This window comes from Lagopus leucura, unplaced genomic scaffold, assembly GCF_019238085.1.
Source record: "Lagopus leucura isolate 7727_CA_CO unplaced genomic scaffold, USGS_WTPT01 Super-Scaffold_100001, whole genome shotgun sequence".
NCBI lineage: Eukaryota > Metazoa > Chordata > Aves > Galliformes > Phasianidae > Lagopus > Lagopus leucura.
The window spans coordinates 25,853,288-25,870,846 of NW_024962262.1; the positions used below are offsets into that span (position 1 = coordinate 25,853,288).

The 17,559-nt window shown below is 38.7% G+C and overlaps 1 protein-coding gene across 11 annotated transcripts in view; it reads left to right on the forward strand.

Moving 5' to 3' along the window:
- The window catches only part of LMO7 (LIM domain 7), a 128,945-nt gene that overhangs the window by 47,565 nt on the left and 63,821 nt on the right, over positions 1–17,559 (forward strand). For 10 of the 11 annotated variants that reach the window (XM_042866395.1, XM_042866399.1, XM_042866396.1 and 7 more), the window contains exon 4: positions 9,903–10,009. In XM_042866395.1, the coding sequence (XP_042722329.1) occupies positions 9,903–10,009 (107 nt within the window). Of the gene's footprint in view, positions 1–9,586; positions 9,693–9,902; positions 10,010–17,559 lie in introns of those variants that run through there. The other variant, XM_042866401.1, reaches the window with a different exon arrangement.

The following is a 17,559-nucleotide window of genomic DNA, read 5'->3' on the forward strand; positions in this document are numbered from 1 at the left end:
AATATTTTTGTAAAACAGCTGTAAAATAATAGGACTAGCTTAAAGCATCTTCTAATGTGTAAATTTTTAATCCTTTCTCCAGCTCTAAACTAAAGCTCCAAAAAGTAGTTTGATTTTTTTTTTTTTTTTTTTTTTCTCCCATCTTGCCAGCATTTAACAAACTACGGTTATCAAATAAACTGCAAAGAATTCTGTTTTTCAACTTAATCAGCTGTAAGTCTCTGCTTTATTGTCTGTTTACTTTCTGTTTACTGTCAGTCGCATGCTATTTTTATTTCCTCAAATACCTGGTGACTCTTTGTGTTCCTTTACGAACATTCCTTCCTAACTAAAAAAAAAATTCAACCATGTAGAAAAGGTACACACCTCAAATTATACTGGTGACATTTAAAATCTGATTTCTTCCACCGTTGCCAAGGAAGTGAAGATTTGAGACTTGCAGTAGACCATTTTGTTATGGGTTTTTTTTTATGTGTGAAATCTTCATAGGGTAGACACTGTAGCAGTTTTCTTGCTGGCATGTCAGATATTTACTGATGTGTGGCATTTGAAATTCCCAGCAATTTCCAAAGAAACTAGATGTTAATTGCAGCAGTGATACTTGTTCTTTGTGGTATAGCTGGAGTTATATAGCTATGCTACTTGCCTTTCTGTTTGGTACGCAATCCTCATACCACATCTTTCAACACTTGTCTGAACACCTCCGTACCCAAGCTGAATCATTCTCCTCCGGTGATGTATGTAAAAGAATAAATACCATGCCAACACCTAATGTGTGGAATTGCTGCTGCAACTGAGGTGGCCAAGCTTTCTTTCTGTGGGGCATGAGAGCAGGGAGGGACAGGAGGAAGCTGGATGCTGCTCAGAAGTTAGGATGGGCTGCAAAGCAGATCATCTCCAAATCTGGGAGAGCTGTTTTACTCCATGGGATAAACTCTGTCAGGGCAGCAGCATTCCGAAAAAAAAAAAAAAAAAGGTGGTGGTATGCAACTCCTCTCAGGAAACAAACTATGTTTGTAAGTGGCTGCTGAAGAAGTCAAAGTTAAAGGGAGCTTCCAAATTCTTGTTTAAGAAGAAACAGGTAGCAAATCATAGTTGAAAATCAAAGACCATGTGAATTGAGGATCTGAGAGATTTTCTGTTTCAAGTCCTATGGACGAGTGAAGCTCTGGATTTAATCCATATAAAATGATTAGCCTGTGTGAGCAAAACCAGACAAAAATGTGTTAAAGAAAATGGGGAGGTGGGGGTGGGAGGAGTGGGGGTGGCAAAAAGCAAAAGCAAGCTTTGCCAAAATTTTTAATGTTTCAAGAACAAGAGTTCTTATTTTATTAGTCATTAGGCTTCAGGTGAGTTGCACCTTTAAGTGGATTACTGTCATTGCAACTCTGTCTGGTAGCGTAACTTGGCATTGGAGTACTTGTAAAATTAAGTGTGTAAAGTCTGTTGTTTTTTATAAGCAGTTCAAGGTGAAAAGCACATCACTCGATTTTTTCCTGACTTTCACTCAGGTGTCTGTAAGTAGTGGGAAAGCTAAGGGTTTTCTAAACAAGGATGCTATTCCATAACACAGCATTTTGATTCCGTCCTTGCTTTACAGTCAGCATGCCTGTGGGTGAGTGAATTCAGTTCCCTTTGTAGTTGTCCAAAGTGGAGTTAAAGCTGAAAGCTGCGCAGAATGCTCTTGACTGAAAGTCCTGTAGGCTCAGGTTGTCTGAGTGCTGTACTTTTGCCCCTTTTCTCTGTGGTTTGCCTTATTTGGTAACAGTGACATCCCTGAAACGCACCTGTAGTTTACAACTTGTTAATTGCTCTTATTGCTGTTCATTTGGGTTATATATTGTTGCTGGATTACCTTAGTGAAGTTTATACAGCAGCACAATCAAGAAGTGGGGTAGGGCTGAAAGGGATTTCAAATGTGAAGACAATTGATCCCTTCCTACATCAGTTACCTTGAACACCAGAAATATGAAACTCCCCCTTAAAAAAAAAAAAAAAAAAAAAAAAAAAAAAAGGTTTTTCTTTTTCTTATTCTTTTTTTTTTTTTTTTTGCTGTGTGTCGTAATGCCATTACTACTGTTGAAAATAACCCATGGCACTCAGTGCATCAAGAGGATGGAGGCAATGAGGTAAACTGGGTAGGTCTTCTGCTGGTCATTAACTGCAGTGGTGGGGATTGCTAGGGGCTGGGAATGTCACAGCTGGGAATGAGGATCTGGGGATGGATGGGCCATCTTGTCTGAAATCAAAATGGTTCTTATCTAAGGCTGTTTCAGAAGTTGATTTTCATAATGGTTCAACTCTAGTGAGACCAATTGCAATGTCAGTAGGTGAGTGAAGTGCACAGCAAAGGGGGATGTTACTCTTCAAGGATCTTATTTAAAATTGTTGATACTTGGTGCGGGCAGCTCACACAAAAGGAGTTTGTACCTTGTATCTGTAATCTTGCACAGAGCACGCTGTGGGAAGACTTGCCTGTTAAGGATTATAAAATAATTCATAATTTAATATTCTACATGCTATGGAAAAACAGTGAAGGGTGCACACTGGGGAGTGGTAAAGCAATTAGCACAATTTCTGGTCTTTGGCCAATGTAGTGCTCCATGAATGTTGCTGTAGGTGGGATGATTTATAGAACAGAAGCCCTGAGGTCATTCTAAGCTAAATTATGCTTGCAGAACTCTTAAAAAATTATTTTTATTCTTCATTTTCAAACTAAAAAGTTGAGAAAAAAGTAGTTCAACTATTATTCCAGTTCAAGATTGAACCCATTGGCAGTCTTCTACTGAAATAACAAGAGCTGTAAGTGCATAGGTAGTTGCATTTTATGGATGGGACAAATGTGAAGCAGTCTGTCGTGCAAGGCCAAGTACCAATTGCAGTTCCTGGCTCCCAGGTCTGTGATCAGACCATAAGATTCAACTGTTCTTGGCTCTCCCCCCTCACCCTTTAATCCCCCCCCCTTGCACCTACAAGTGTTAATAATCGAAATGTACCTCCGAGGAAGAGCAGGTCACCCAACTTGTCAAACAAGATCCTTTTGCAGGTTTCTTCCCTTACCCCGCCTTTGAACATAAACAACGTGTAGCTCTTCTGTGATGCTGTTGCAAAACACCACTCTAAATACTGTATTTAACTGATTTGACCTAGCTTTAGTGGTTAGTACAGTGCTGTGTATATGAAAAATACTTAGTGCCTTGAAAACAAACAAGAGATCCCTCTTCTTGTCTTGAAATGCACCCTTTCTTGGGGGAATGTAGATGTCAAGAAGCTTTGTCACGAAGACATGGGGTTATCTTGCAGCATTATACTAAATGTCTTCATAAGTACGATACTAAGAAATGCCTGTTAAATGTGGGTTATTAACATGTTTTTCAGACTTCGGTAGCTAAAAAAAATGCATCACTCTCTTCCTAAAATGTCACTTTTGTTGCTAGGCACTGTTGGTGCTGAGTGTTTTTAGTGAGAAGGTGGTGGGGGGGAGGAACCTGGGAATTAAAAACAGATCCTGGCACCAAGTAGCAGTTTGGGTGATGCTATAGCACTTTGGTGCAAATCCTTTCCATGGTCCTGGGAGCACAGGGTGCCAGTGTGAAATTCTGTTCCCTTCCTTCACATTCTGCAAGGGGTAGGGCAGTGGGTGGGATAAAAATAAAATCTAGAAACTGCAGCAACAATAATACAAACTCAAATGGCAGAAGAAAAGCTTTAACTGAGGTGGGGGCTATTTTGCATAAGAGTAGGTGATTATATGGAGAACTGTCTATGCTTATTGGCTTACGCAGCCAGAAAAAACATAAAAACACAATGTTAATTAAATTGTTATTCTCCCAGGTGCCAACTGAATTGAAAGATGTGCTATAACTTGTATGGTTTCAAGATCTCACCATGTTTAAGTGCAGAGTTTCAGAGAAACAGTTAACTAGGAAGAAGGCAGGCTTACCACACAACATGGCTCCACCCTAAAGAAAGTAAATGTATTTACACACTTGTTTAAATTAATATTCCTGCCTCACCCAGATAATCACGATGAGGAATTTATTTTTTAATTAAACTGGAACTCACATATGCACGGTGAATTTAGTGTGATCTCGTGTTGCACGTGTGTAGTCAAAAATAAGATGACGTTTGCACATCCTTGTATGGAGACCTCTCTAAATCCTTTTCATGCTCTCTAGTTTTTATGTTATAGAGATTATTTTTTTTTAATTATTTTTTATATTTTACTTACACTCTCACATTTCAGTTTTGTCTACTGGAATTCTTTTTTGAACATTTTTGCATCTATAATTTTCTTTCCCTGTTGTTTATGGTACTTTTTCTTCTATTTTAGGAGAAGCAGCCATAGCACCATTGTCACTTGTGATTCTCTCCTTATTTTTAATTACTTTATCAAATTAACATTATTTTTTAAAGAAAAAGTATGCAGGTTCATGCATTTTTCCACACAGAGACTGCCGCCTTTGCAGTCTGGAGGACAGTGATGGGATTGACAGTAGGACACCATGGCAGTCCTACCTTTCCAACAACATCCACCTGCTGCAGCTACCATGCTCTGGCCCAGTTCCACTGCCCTTTGTTAGGGAGCAGAAGCAGTGCTAAGGTCAAGCAAGGACCAACTGGGAAGTACCACTATGGAAAAGATCCATCTCTTTCCTCTTCTCCCATCTCTGACTTTGCAGGAGATAGGAATGCAGCCATGCTTGGGATTTTGAAGGGGAGGGCACAGACCACGGTCTTACTAATACTGTTTGTGTGAAGATGAGGTATGGAAAGACAAAGGCTGTTCCTTGCAGTGACATGCCACCCTGTCTTATTTTAAATATTGGTTAGAGGGGAATGCCTTAGCAACAGGCCTAGGGGAAGGCTCTATGATTCCTTGTGGGGACCAGAAAGGCAGGTGCATGCCTGAAAGCGTGTGGTATCAGTTGTCATTCTTTCTAACTGCAATATTTAAGTGCCAAGTGCTTGACCTGCTTCCCACTGGCAGGCTCAGCCTCTCTTACGTTACAACTTCACAGAGGGTTTGGGTGTGGTTTACTTTGAAGTTTGTGGCAAAAATGAAATGTTGGATGGTAAAAGCTATACCTAGTCAGCATTTTGCGGTGTGCTTTTAAAGTGAGTCTGTACAGCTTGTGGGAAACTGAAGTTGTGCTTGGAGCATCTAAAATGCTCTATTCTTTCCTCATACACATAGAATAGGGAAAAGCATACAACCTCTCCTCTCTGTGTCCTTTCAGCCTCCCAGGAAAAATTTACAAATAGTATAAATGCAATAAAAACGGACTGCACTTGAATTTTGTGGTTAACACTTCAGGCTTTATTTTTGTTATGATTTTAAAAAAAATGTAATGGTGTCATTCTCATTCTAGTTCTAGATGCTCATGGATGTGCATTGATGAGACTCTATATTGAAAACATCTAGTTGATTTTTGTCACTGTTATCACTGTTAGTTCAGAGTCTTCTAATGGTCAGAAACCTGCGTGTATGTAAACTGTTTGACTGTATATTCTCATATCATGGGCTTTGGGAATGGCCAGTTATTCTTTTCCCTTTGCTGTTACTCCCCTTGCAGGCTTAGAAGGTAACAGTATTGCTTCTTCTCTCACAGTTCATACAGCCCAGGGACCATAGGCTGGTCAGTCTCGCCTCTGTGTCTGACAAGGTCACGGAGAGCAGATCCTCCTGGAAACTGTGTGAAGGCATGTGGAAAACAGAAGTTACTGGTAACAGCACACATCACTTTACTGAAGGCAAATCTTGCCTGATGAATTTTATTGCCTTTTGCAACAGGGGTACAAGTCTTGGTGAATAAGGGAAGAGCAGCAGGCATTGGCCTGGACTTGTGGAAATCATATGATGCTGTTGTGCATGACATCCTTGTCTCTAAATTGGAGAGAAATGGGTTTGAAGGGTGGACCACTCATTGATAAGTAACTGGCTGAGTAGTTGCATTCAATGATTTGTGGCCAAAAGCTTGGTGTCCAGGTAAAGACCATGATGAGTGATGTTCCTCAGGTGTCAAGATTGGGACCAATGTTATTTAACAACGTTATCAGTGACATGGGCAGCGTGATTGAATGTGCCCTCAGCAAGTTTGCAGATGATGTCAATCTGAGTGGTGCAGTCAACATGCTGGAGGGAAGGTATGCCATCCAGATCAGCCTTAATGGACTTGAGAGGTGGGTATGTGTGAATTTCATGTAGTTCAATAAGGCCAGGTATAAGGTGTCCTGCACATAGGTCAGGGCAATCTCGAGCACAAATACAGGCTGCGTGGAGAACGGATTCAGCAGAGTCCTGCAGATAAGGACTTGAGGGGGTGTTGGCTGATGGAAAAACCCAATGTGAGGCAGTAGTATGTGTGTGCAATTCAGAAAGCCAGTAGTATCCCAGGCTGCATCAAAAGAGGTGTGGCCAGCAGGGATAGGGAGATGATTGTCCCCCTCTACTTCATTCTCATGAAGCCTCATCTGGAGTGCTGCATTCAGCTCTAGGTTTCAAACATGAGAAGTACATGGACTTGTTGGAGCAGGTCCAGAGGAGGGCCATGAAGATGATTAGAGTGCCTCTCCTCTAAACAGAGTCTGATTGTTATTCAGTCTTAAGAAGAGACGGCTCTTCTTAAGGAAGTTCCAGTACCTAACGGAGGCCTACAGGGAAGTTGAGATGGGATTCATTATCTCAGGGATTTACAGTGATAAGACAAAGAGTAACGACTAAACTAGAGGAAGGTTGATTTTATATTAGGGATAAAGAGGAAATTCTTCACTATAAGAGTGGTAAGGCACTGACACAAGTTGCCCAGAGTTGTGGAAGTCCCATCCCTGCAAGAAATGGTGAAGGCTAGGTTGGATGAGGCTTTCAGCAATCTGATCTAGTGAAAGGTGTCCTTGCCTACAGCAGCGGGGTTGGGGCTAAATGAACTCTAGAACTCCTTCCAACCAAAACCATAGTGTGATTTTCTTGGCATAACCAAACCACATTCTCTGCTTATTATTTAGGTTCCTTGTCTTTTTCTCAACATACGACGTCTTTCTGTGCAGTTCTGCTGATTTGAATCTTTCTTAAAATCAGACACTCAGCCATGGCTTACAAAGATTGAGAGCATCTTGTTTGCAGAAGGCATATAGGAACACATGTTAAACTACTCAATGTGTTCTCAATGTGTTCTCAAACACATTGCTTGTGTGCTTTGAAGTCACAAGGAAATAGATCTGTCCTTTTTCAGTTTGAGGTCTGAGTTTTTTTCTTTTTTGTGTAGTATGATGAGATTAAGATTCCAGTACAGCGTTTGAAATGGAAAAAGCATCAACCATTAGTCTTACAAAAGTATAGTTATATTTCATACATTGGTAGAAGGAACAGCATGATGGTTACTATATTTGAGCACTTTAATCACTGAACAATGTTCCCGTTCACATTTCTAATGATGAATCTTACTGCAAGCTTGACAGCTTGTCATTTTTTTTCTGCTTATTTCTCTGGTACTATTTAAAATTCACTTTCAGGTTTTTTATTCTGTAAGACTTTAAAATGGCTGCCAGCTATTTTGGGATTTGTATCTTCAGTGATTTTCTGTGGTGACTAGAAATGATCAAGAGACCTTTACAAGTACAGTATCCAGAAGGGCTAATTTGTTAATGCTACACTATCTTATGTCAATATCCAAACTTGTGCTATAACCTTCTGGATGATCTTGCTGCTTCGATGTGAATACCAGACGCCAGCTTTAGGGAAAGCTCAGAGTTACCTAGACCAGTGTCAAGCATGATCAAACTACTTGCTTGGGAATTGGGGAGAGGAAGATTTTAAGCTATTCCATTCTACATGTCAGTGAGTGCCATTCCTAGCTGAGTTTTGTGCCACATTTTTATTTCCCCCTTTCTTTGACCTGTTTCTGAAGGTGTTAACTCATGCATTGTAGGTGCCATATATGTTGTTTATCAGGAGTTTGATGTCTTAGTTCAGTTGTTACAACACCTCAAATTCTCTCATATGCCAACAATTTTGTTGTTGTACAGTGCTGGTGTACACCAGTGATGAGCAAGTGCTCATGTTTTCATTACACTTGGGGTGTGGGCAGCATCAGTTTTTTCTTCTTCCTTGTTTATGTGCACAGCGCAGGCATTCTCTGCAGTTCAGTTGATGATCTATTTACTAGATTACTGTGACTTTTGGCAATTGGTAAACCCATCAGAGCACACTGCCTTGGGACTTGCAGTAGGATTGTAAATTGTGGCCTCTCCTATACAAAAGGAAACTGCCTTTAAGTCTCGAGTCTTGGTACTAAGCTGGCACTTTCAATAAAAAATGCCATTTGTAAGCTGGTGTTACATGAAGGTGCAAGGAGGATGGGAAGGAAAATTGTACTATGGGTACGCTGACGCAAAGCTCTAGCTTGACTGCTTGTGCAAGCAGCCTTTTGGGTGCTGCAGGAGCTGGTGAGAGGTGAGGCTACCTGTCCTTTATTGTTCCTGGCTGCTCATGCAGCACCATATCATGTCCCACATTGCCACTGCCATGGCATTTCTCTCTTCCCCTTCAATCCCCAGTAGAACAGTACCCACTACAGCACACTGTGTTTCAAACCTTGGGGCATAATAGTGATGGTTTGAGAGACAGCTGAGATCTTATGGATGTGGTAACACAGAACCGCAGCCTGCACAAGGACTACCTTGTTCAAATATTTTCCTTGATTAATATCATGTTTGCAGACTGATAAGAAATAAGGGGAATCCTGGGGACCTTCAAAACAGAAGGTTGAGGGAATTCTTGGATTTACTTTTTTTTTCTTTAAGTATTTGTTTTGCTTCTTGATGTATTTGAAGCAGCTGTTACTTTTTGTGGACTTCTTTTTAGTGAGTTATGCTCAGTGATTATGTGTAATTAAAAAAAAAAAAAAGGTGGGGGATTAAAGTGTATTAAATTGCTGAAGTGTAGCTTTTTCATACTGTGAAACTCTGATATAAGTATCTTGACTTTGTAAACCTCATAACATGGCTGTGTGCAGTTTATGAGCTAAGTAACTGTGTACCTTTTCCTGTGGCTTTCAACCAAACTGAGAAGTGCACAAGAGGGCAAATTCTTTTGTTGTTGATAGCATTCCACGTTAACGAGAAGGAATTTCTTGCCTATTGCCTATTGTTTATGAAGTGGAAAGAGATCACAAGTTGTATAATCTCTCACTAAATCGTATGAGGTTCCCTCCCCCCCCCCCCCCCCCCCCCCCTTTAGCCTTGCCATACTGTTGATCTGTAGCAGGTGCAGCAGGTGAGTGCTGCAATACACTACTACACCTATGTTTTGTTATACATTGGTGTTATGGAGAGGTGGGGGGGAGGGGGGAAGAGGAAGGGGAGGACCAACAAGGAGAGCAATCCCCACAACTGAGGAAGCAGCAGGGCTGAATACAGTTTGGTTTCTGTCTCTCAGGAGCTTGCTCAGCAACCAAACCCAGTTTCCAGGTGCAGTATTCCATAATTGGTCTGTAATCATAGAAACAGTGTGTTCCTCCTCTTCCTCTCCTGCCAAGAGTTTCTGGGTGGTGAATGTCAGTAGCTGGGGTTATTTTTAAAGGCAAGAGGTGAGGCTTGTCGTGCAAAGCTGGAAAGAGGGCGTTTGTTTGCTGAACAGAGCTGACATCAAAGCAGAGATTGCTGCCTACTGGCTAGCTGCTGCTATATGCCAGGTAATCTTTAACGTATCAGTCAGTCACCAAGATCACCGGCTGTATGTGTATACGAGAAACGATCTGTATTTATGATCCAGATTTGCTTTTTTTATTTTTATTTCCATGAGCTGGACTTTGACATTTAGAGGCTCGCACTAATCATCTTGCAAAACCTGCTTAGTGCCTAGCGCTTCTAACTCAGCAACTGCTTTCTACTTTTCTCCACAGGATAATATAAATGTTTTTCTGAAAGCTTGTGAAAATATTGGATTGAAAGAAGCTCAACTTTTTCATCCAGGAGACCTTCAGGATTTGTCCAATCGAGTTACAGTCAAGTGAGTTTTGTGGTTTTGTTTTTTCCCCTCCCTTCTCCCTCTCTCCCTCTAAGCTTAGCTGAATATGTTTCTCAGACTTTTTTTTTAATGTTTGCCTACGAAAAGTTCTTCTTTTAATCTGGTAAGAGCAGTTCTGAATACTGTGGTGAAGGTTTATGTGTTCTTGAAACTAGTCAATAAGGTTTGCACGAATTTAATTTCAGAAACTAATTATCATTAAACCTCACATAAGCAAAGTAATTGTTAATGAATATTTACAGCGTTTCATATATGAAATGAAATTTGCTTAGGTTATTTTAAGCTTACAGTAAAATTAACTGCTAAATGATACAACAAGCATCACTTTCCTTTGTTTTGAGATTATTGATGTGAAATCTGAAAGGCTGAAGTGTTTTTTCTGATGCTTGTCTGAATTGCAGTGAAGCTTTGGCATGGTATTCCCGAAGGACTGCTATTTCCTCTGCTCCAAATGTTAACCAGGTGTATGTCACTGAGTGTTGCACCTTCTCTCAAAATATGTGAGAGTAGAAACCAAGGACAGAATTGTGCAGAGTAATTGTCTTGTTTTTACAGAGGAGGAAGTTTTTTTCTGTGAAATAGAAGTAATTTGGTTCTGAGATGTAATTACTGGATTCTCTAATTTCAGGACTACTGTGTCTCCTAATATGAGTTTATTGCTTTTATTATTTCTGAGAGATTAATGTGGAACTTTCATATGTAGGCACTTAACAGATTACCAAAAGATGTCTTAATGGGGCTTCTTGCTTTGTTACAGTATTAGTTTCTTTTGTTGTGTTGGTACAAAGGATGAATTTATTGTAAAGTCTCCAAACAGGAAGAGGTTTTTTTGTGGACTGTTCTGAAAACCTGTCGAGTGAAATGTTAAGAACTGATTCATGTCTTAATGTATTGGCTTTATTAATGAGGAACAGGCAGTAATCCTTCTGTACATACCAGGAAAAAAGTAAGGTGAAATGACATCTACTTGTTTTAATTAAAAAGAGAAATCTCTTGTATATGTGGACTGGATGGTACCGTGTTGCCATATTTATTTGGTTACAGAGTGAAAATTCATACCATTTTGATGTTTGACATTTAAGATGGAAATGCTTTTTTTTTTTTTTTTTTTTTTTTTTTTCTTCTTCTCTCCTTTCCCCTGTCTTTGACTCATATCTGAAAAATAATTTCTTGCTAATGTGTTGGGGATTTGGCACCCCTCCATAACGCTGGTATCTTCTATGCTGGCTCATATGTCATGTTGTAAGCTGGAGGCTTGGTAAGCTCTGCCAAGCTTTCATTATCCACAAAAACCCTTGCTAAAGTTATTTTGGTTGAGGTTTGCTCTAAGGGTATAGATGAGTTGGTTGGGTGCTGTCAGGAGCTTGTCCTCAGTGGTGTAAATGGCAAACTGAAACCCAGGGGAGGTCAGTAAGGTAGAGTTAGCAAACTGTTGTGCAAACTGTGTCGTCCAACCTGTCCCTACGTTAACCACAGTGCCCAAGTGAGGTCAGCCATGAAATTACTCTAGTTGGGTCTGTAACTGTGGAGCGTTTTGTTTTGTTTTGTTTCTTTGGATCTTTGCAGTGCTACCAGTTCTGATTCCAGGAGCAAAGAGTAAGGCTGGAATGTGAATTTGTCATAAGGCAATTGGCATATTACATCATACCTGCTTGGTAATAGAATAATTAGTGTTTTCAGAAAATCAGATTTGATTGCTTCTTATGGAAAACAATGCAGGGAGTCTGGGCTAGATTCAAGAGAGCTGGCAGCAGTATAGGCATGCTCTTTAATTTGTTTTAATGTAAGTCTGACTTCCACACATTGTGTCATATAACAGCTCCACAGTATGTTTAAAGGACTTACGGAGTAATTTAAAACTTTTGTATCTGACCACATTGTAAAGTCTTAACTGAGCTATGATAACAGGCTTTGATGTATTTAGGAGTTTGGAGAGGGACAGGAGGGAAGTTTTGTTCCAAGAAGTGAAGGAAATAAGTTATACCAAGATAAATCTCCATTGAAAAGTCAACTGTACATTATTTGATCATCCAGATGGCAAGCAAGTCTTTAAAAGGTTTCCAGAGAAAGTTGTATGTGTCAGGAGAGAAATGCTGTCTGATAAATTTCTGATCTAATTTTTTAATGTAATAGAAATAAGTAATGTCAGACATTCAAGCAGAATAAGCTATTTCAAAATTTTGAGGATACCAGTCATCAGAAAAGGAATACTGTTTCATGCATGGTTTTTCTGTTGTCCTCTGTTAACCTTGGTTTCAGCATTGAAAGTTAATCACTCTTGTCATGAAGTAAAAACTTTTATTAAAAAAAAAAAAAAAAAAAGCGGCATATGAGAAAAGGCATATGAAAAAGATTACATTTCACTTTTGGCTATCTGGCATACCTAAGCAAATTTCTTTTGCCATCATCACCTGAAGCTAATTGCCCTCATTTTGAATTAGCTGTGATAGGTTATACAGGATAATATTCAAGTATGCCTGAAGCAGCATGTATTTTTACACCTCGGTTTGTATTCCAGTTTTCTATGGTTGCACCACTGTTAGCGTGTACATTTTATCTACCCAAAGTAGATTGGACAAACTGTTGCTTGAACAGTTAGCTTTTGAGGCTGGGATTGCTGTGAACAGTACATAATATTCTGGTAGGCTACTACTATGGACTACCAGATAGAAAATATATAGCTCCTGTTGTATGTGAAGAGTTTGTAAGGAGGAGGGTGCTATAGAAATAGTGGATTCCTCCTTTAACACTAAGGAGGACACCAGAGTTGTCTTAATATGTCATAGTAAAGCCAGTGGATGCTCTGACTGGGAAGCTGTGTTTCTATGAGCCATGGTTGCCCAGTGTGAATTTGTCTCATTGCTATTTGACCCCCATAATAACTCTGATACTGGACATTTGCAGTGGGAACGCTTCCAGTCTAATGATGCATTATGTGCAGAAGCATTTCCTCTTAACACTTACTTCTGGGGCCTCTTGTATTGTGGGCTCCTATTGTTTGGCACCTTATCAAGCCTTTGTTGTATTCCACCTGGCTAGACTTCCTTCCCAGCAGGAAGAGTTATCTTCTCCTTCTACTTTGTTTATTTTCTCCTCATACCCTGTTTCTGAGGTGCTTTCTCCTTTTCACTCTAGCTGATACCACCATATCTTTGTGTCGTCAATTATATATGATTATGTCGAGCCATTAAGAGATACCAAGCTCTTGTTTGTTTGTAGTGAGTATTTTTTGAGTCATAGGAGCATAAGGTAAGACCCTCGGCTTGCCCAAAGCTATGCTAACAAAAAATATTCCTATCTGGTAATGAAGTTGACACTTTCAGTTGTACTTTGTTTTACTTTTTATATTTTTTTAATGGTGTCTGAGGTGACGTATAAGGGCAATATGAAATTCTTCTCTGTAATTACTACTTATCTCTAGGACAGGAATGCTCTTACATTTCCAGTATGTTAGAGACTCTGAGTTCCAAGTGATTATGTGATTATCCTTTTTGCAAAGAAATAGCAGCTTAAAATTTTATTGTTGAGAAGTTTGTGTGAAGAGAGATGGTTAAAATTACTGGCTGCTGTTCAAAGGATTGCAAGCTTTATGCTTTGCAAGATCAGTGATGAGATTAGTTGTTGTGATGTGGAAAAATATACCAGTATGGATGGCGTCTCTTCTGCCAACGAACATGAGAGTATAGATTAATGTCTGAGATTTATCTTCTGGTATTTCTGTAAATCTGCAGATGTTGCTGAAATTGCTCAGTAGTAGAGTACAGCAATGTGTCATGCTTTCCAATAAAAATTATCCAGATGGACTTATTTCTCACAGTCATATGTACATCTTAGTTATTTGAATAAGTGCATGTGACCATCCTAAATTCTAAGTATATTTTTAAAATTTCTTAAAATCATTTCCAATTAGAAATATTATTTTAAAACACAGCAGCTTTATTTTTTTTTTTTTAGTAATGCAGGGCTGTCTTAATATTTCTTTTGATGCTTTTTTCAATCTGTTACAGTAGGAATGTCATATGAGCCTAGGGACTTGCAGTTGACAGCACAGTTACTATTTAAAAATGCTAAGCACTTCCTTACCCAGCTCTTTAAAAGTGACACACCCAGTTGTTCCCAGCTGTAGAAGGGTTCTTAGCAAAATAAAGCCAAGAAATGAGAATTTCCCTAGGCAGATAGAAAACTTCTGTTCTGATTGAATTTGCTATCCTAGTGATCAGTTTTAAAGGAGGCAGCCTGAACAGTAGGACCAATACCTGAACTAAAATTAATCTTTCTTTTTTTTCCTAAGCAAATTAATAACTCTATCTGAAAAGAGTAAAAGAATTCCTTAGTTTCATGGAATACGAATTATAAATACAAACTATTGTAGGATAGTATATGAAAATATTAAATGCACTAAACCAAATTTTGGGAAAAAGAATTCACTGCAATAATCTTAAATTGCAAGCTTTGCTTAAAACTACCACAAGCTCCTGCATCCTAATGTTAATTTTATTACTTTAATTTCATTCTTCAATAAATATCAAAATACTTGACTTCTATTAATGTTATTAGGCTGGGGTTATATTTAGAGTAGGTTTTGCATGAAACAAAGAATTTTGATAAGGTAGCTAGAAATATCTTGGAACGTACTGTGTTTCTGAATATGGTATTTGGTAAGGCCTTCAACTTTTTGCCTCTGTGTACTTCTTATTCAGCATCAAACTTGTACGCTGAATTATGAAAAAATGCGTAAAACAAGCAGAAGATCTTGACTGAGAAATCTGGCTGAATTGGAATTAAGTGCATAAACCATATGAATTAATAGAGATCTGATTTTAACCTTGGTATTTCTAACTTCTAGATAGTTTTAACTATCGATCTATAGTTCCTTATGAACAACTATTTATTTTAGTTTCCTAAAGCAAAAAATAATCCTGGGGAAAAAAAAAATGGATGCAGTGCTTTCTCTAGGACAAAGATCTATGTATCTAAAGCCATGCAGAAAGGAGTAACAACTGTAATGCTTGCCCTTGTGTGCATGAATTTCAGATACTAAATTTTTGAGACAGGCTCTCTTACAGCCTCTCTTCAGAGGTAATACTTTATAAATTGAAGATATGAAAAAAATTGTTTGGAATATAGATGTTTGAAATAAAGCTTGAAAATGAAATGCCTGTTAAGTGATGTGATTATAAACCTGTATCCTCTGTTTCTCTACTTGTCCAGAGCAGAAAAAAGTTTGTGTAGTTTTCTTATGATTAAGCTTTAAAAAGAATGAGCAATACAGAGTTATACAGACAAACTTTTTAAAACAGATGTACAGAATCTCTACAAGCCGTATCACAAGTGTTGCCCCTTACTAAGCCAACCTTTCCTCCTACGGGCTGTCATAAAGTAAGCTGCCTTAGCACTGGGTTAAACCAAACACAAAACATCCTCTGGTACCTGCTTTCTTTATTCCGTAAGTCACATCTGACTTATGGGATAACACCAGTGCTTCCTTTCAAGTGGTGAAGTTTCCTCACCTGTCTTTTCTGATGCAACTGCTAAATGCCCAGATATTGTTGGGTGCTGAAAACACCACTGAAGTTGCAAAAAGGGGTTGAAAACAGATGTAGCATCTGCCAGTTGATGTTCTTGGTGTCTTAAGACAATAACCACACACTATCAAATAGACTCTAACTTTTTACATGAAAACATATCTTACTTTCATTTTTCTGAATAAATTGATATTCCTCATAACTTCACGTTCTTCAACGACTGTTCTTCAGAAACGTGCTGGGTTTCCTGATTCCATTTGTGTTGCTCTTTCATAGAATCATAGAATAGCTTGGGTTGGAAGGGACCTTTAAGATCATCTAGTTCCAACCTCTCTGCTGTAGACAGGGACACCTCCCTCTAGACCAGGTTGCTCAAAGCCCCATCCAGACTGGCCTTGAGTGCTTCCAGGGAGGGGGCATCTACAACCCTCATTGGGCAATCTGTTCCAGTGTCTCACTACCCTCACAGTAGAGAATTTCTTCCTGATATTTTTGAAGATACTTTCTTCTGAAGGGTCAGTGAAGGCAAAGTAAAATTCTTATTCATGTGTGATGAACATTACCATTGCTAAATAGATAATTTAAGAATACAATCTCTGTAGGAAGCCCTAAAAAGACGGTCTTTTGAGTGTGCAATTATTGTCAGCACTCTTAGGAATTTCTTTTGCTAACCTGTATCATCTGCAGTCATGTTGATGCCTACATATGAATCTTGGCTGTCTTTTAGGAAGATCAGTTCTGTTCTTCCTAATGCTGCAGTAGGAATGAAAGCTTTTTACCAGAATGTACTGTGAAAAAATGAGTTGAGAAATAGAGTGCTATTTAAAAGAAACGGTGGTTTGGTAAGAAGAAACAGAGGGTCTGTGACTCTTCGAATGCTTGTAATTCAATCATGAATACTGAACAACCAAGTTAAAAAGAGAATGGAAAAGTGGGGGTGGAGGAAGATGATATATCTATTTATATGCATCCATGCATATAAAGGAAAGTTTCAATTGTGAAAGCAGTGCCACATCTCAGCCTTTGGGGGATTTCTTTAGGCTTGCTTTGCTAGTAGCACTCAGCAGTTTGAACTGTCTGACAATTGACTTAGCTAAAGGTTTGAGAGGTAATGAGAAACTCTTTTAATAGTCATATCCCATATTATGCTTCACAAAGAACTGTCATATTTTAAATTTTGGTGTAGATAGTCTAACCAAAAGATAGCAATTAAAAAAAAAAAAAGAGAGAGAATGCAATTCAATTTGTAGTCATGTTGCTCAGAGTTCAGCTTTGTTGTTGATGGTATCAAATTTATATTTGAGCCTTGCATATCTAATATTCTAGTAGACTTGCTATACTTTCTTGAATTTTTTTAAACCCAAGAACTTCAGGTTTATAATGAGAGTACATAGTGGCTCTGAGCCTGAGTCTGCTGTACTGATTTAATTTTTCTAAGAAACACACAATATGAGTTGAAAAAGCTAGTTATAATTTGCCTTAAAAACAAAACAACAAAACAAAAATACCTACCCCAAACACACAAAAGGGATCCACCCTTTCCTGCCTTTTTTATTCTGTGTAGAATAGAAAATTGTGGACTGGATGAAAGCCAATTGCTTCAGTGCAAGAAAAATGATAGTACTTGTGTAAGGTCTCCGAATTGTACCAGAATGACTGAAAAGTCAACCAACCCAAAGGCACAAAGAGAGTATCTTTGAATTCAAGTTGAGGGGAAGGGAATGGATGACAGGGTTTTCTGGAATGAAAGCCTTTTAACCGAAATTTAATTAAAATAATGAATGCTGTTTTTAAAAGTCATTTTCTGACTTCTAGGGAAATAGCATTTCTTGCACATGTGGTTGTAATAAGTTTTTATTGTGGTAACCAAGTTTCTTAGTGATACTTCCCTTGAAATGGAAAAGTGCAGCACCCTCAATTCAGAATGACTTTAGAAATGTTCCTATGACTCTGTAAGTATGGAAATTTCCTCTTTGCTGTGGGCATTTTCATATACGTGAGTTATAT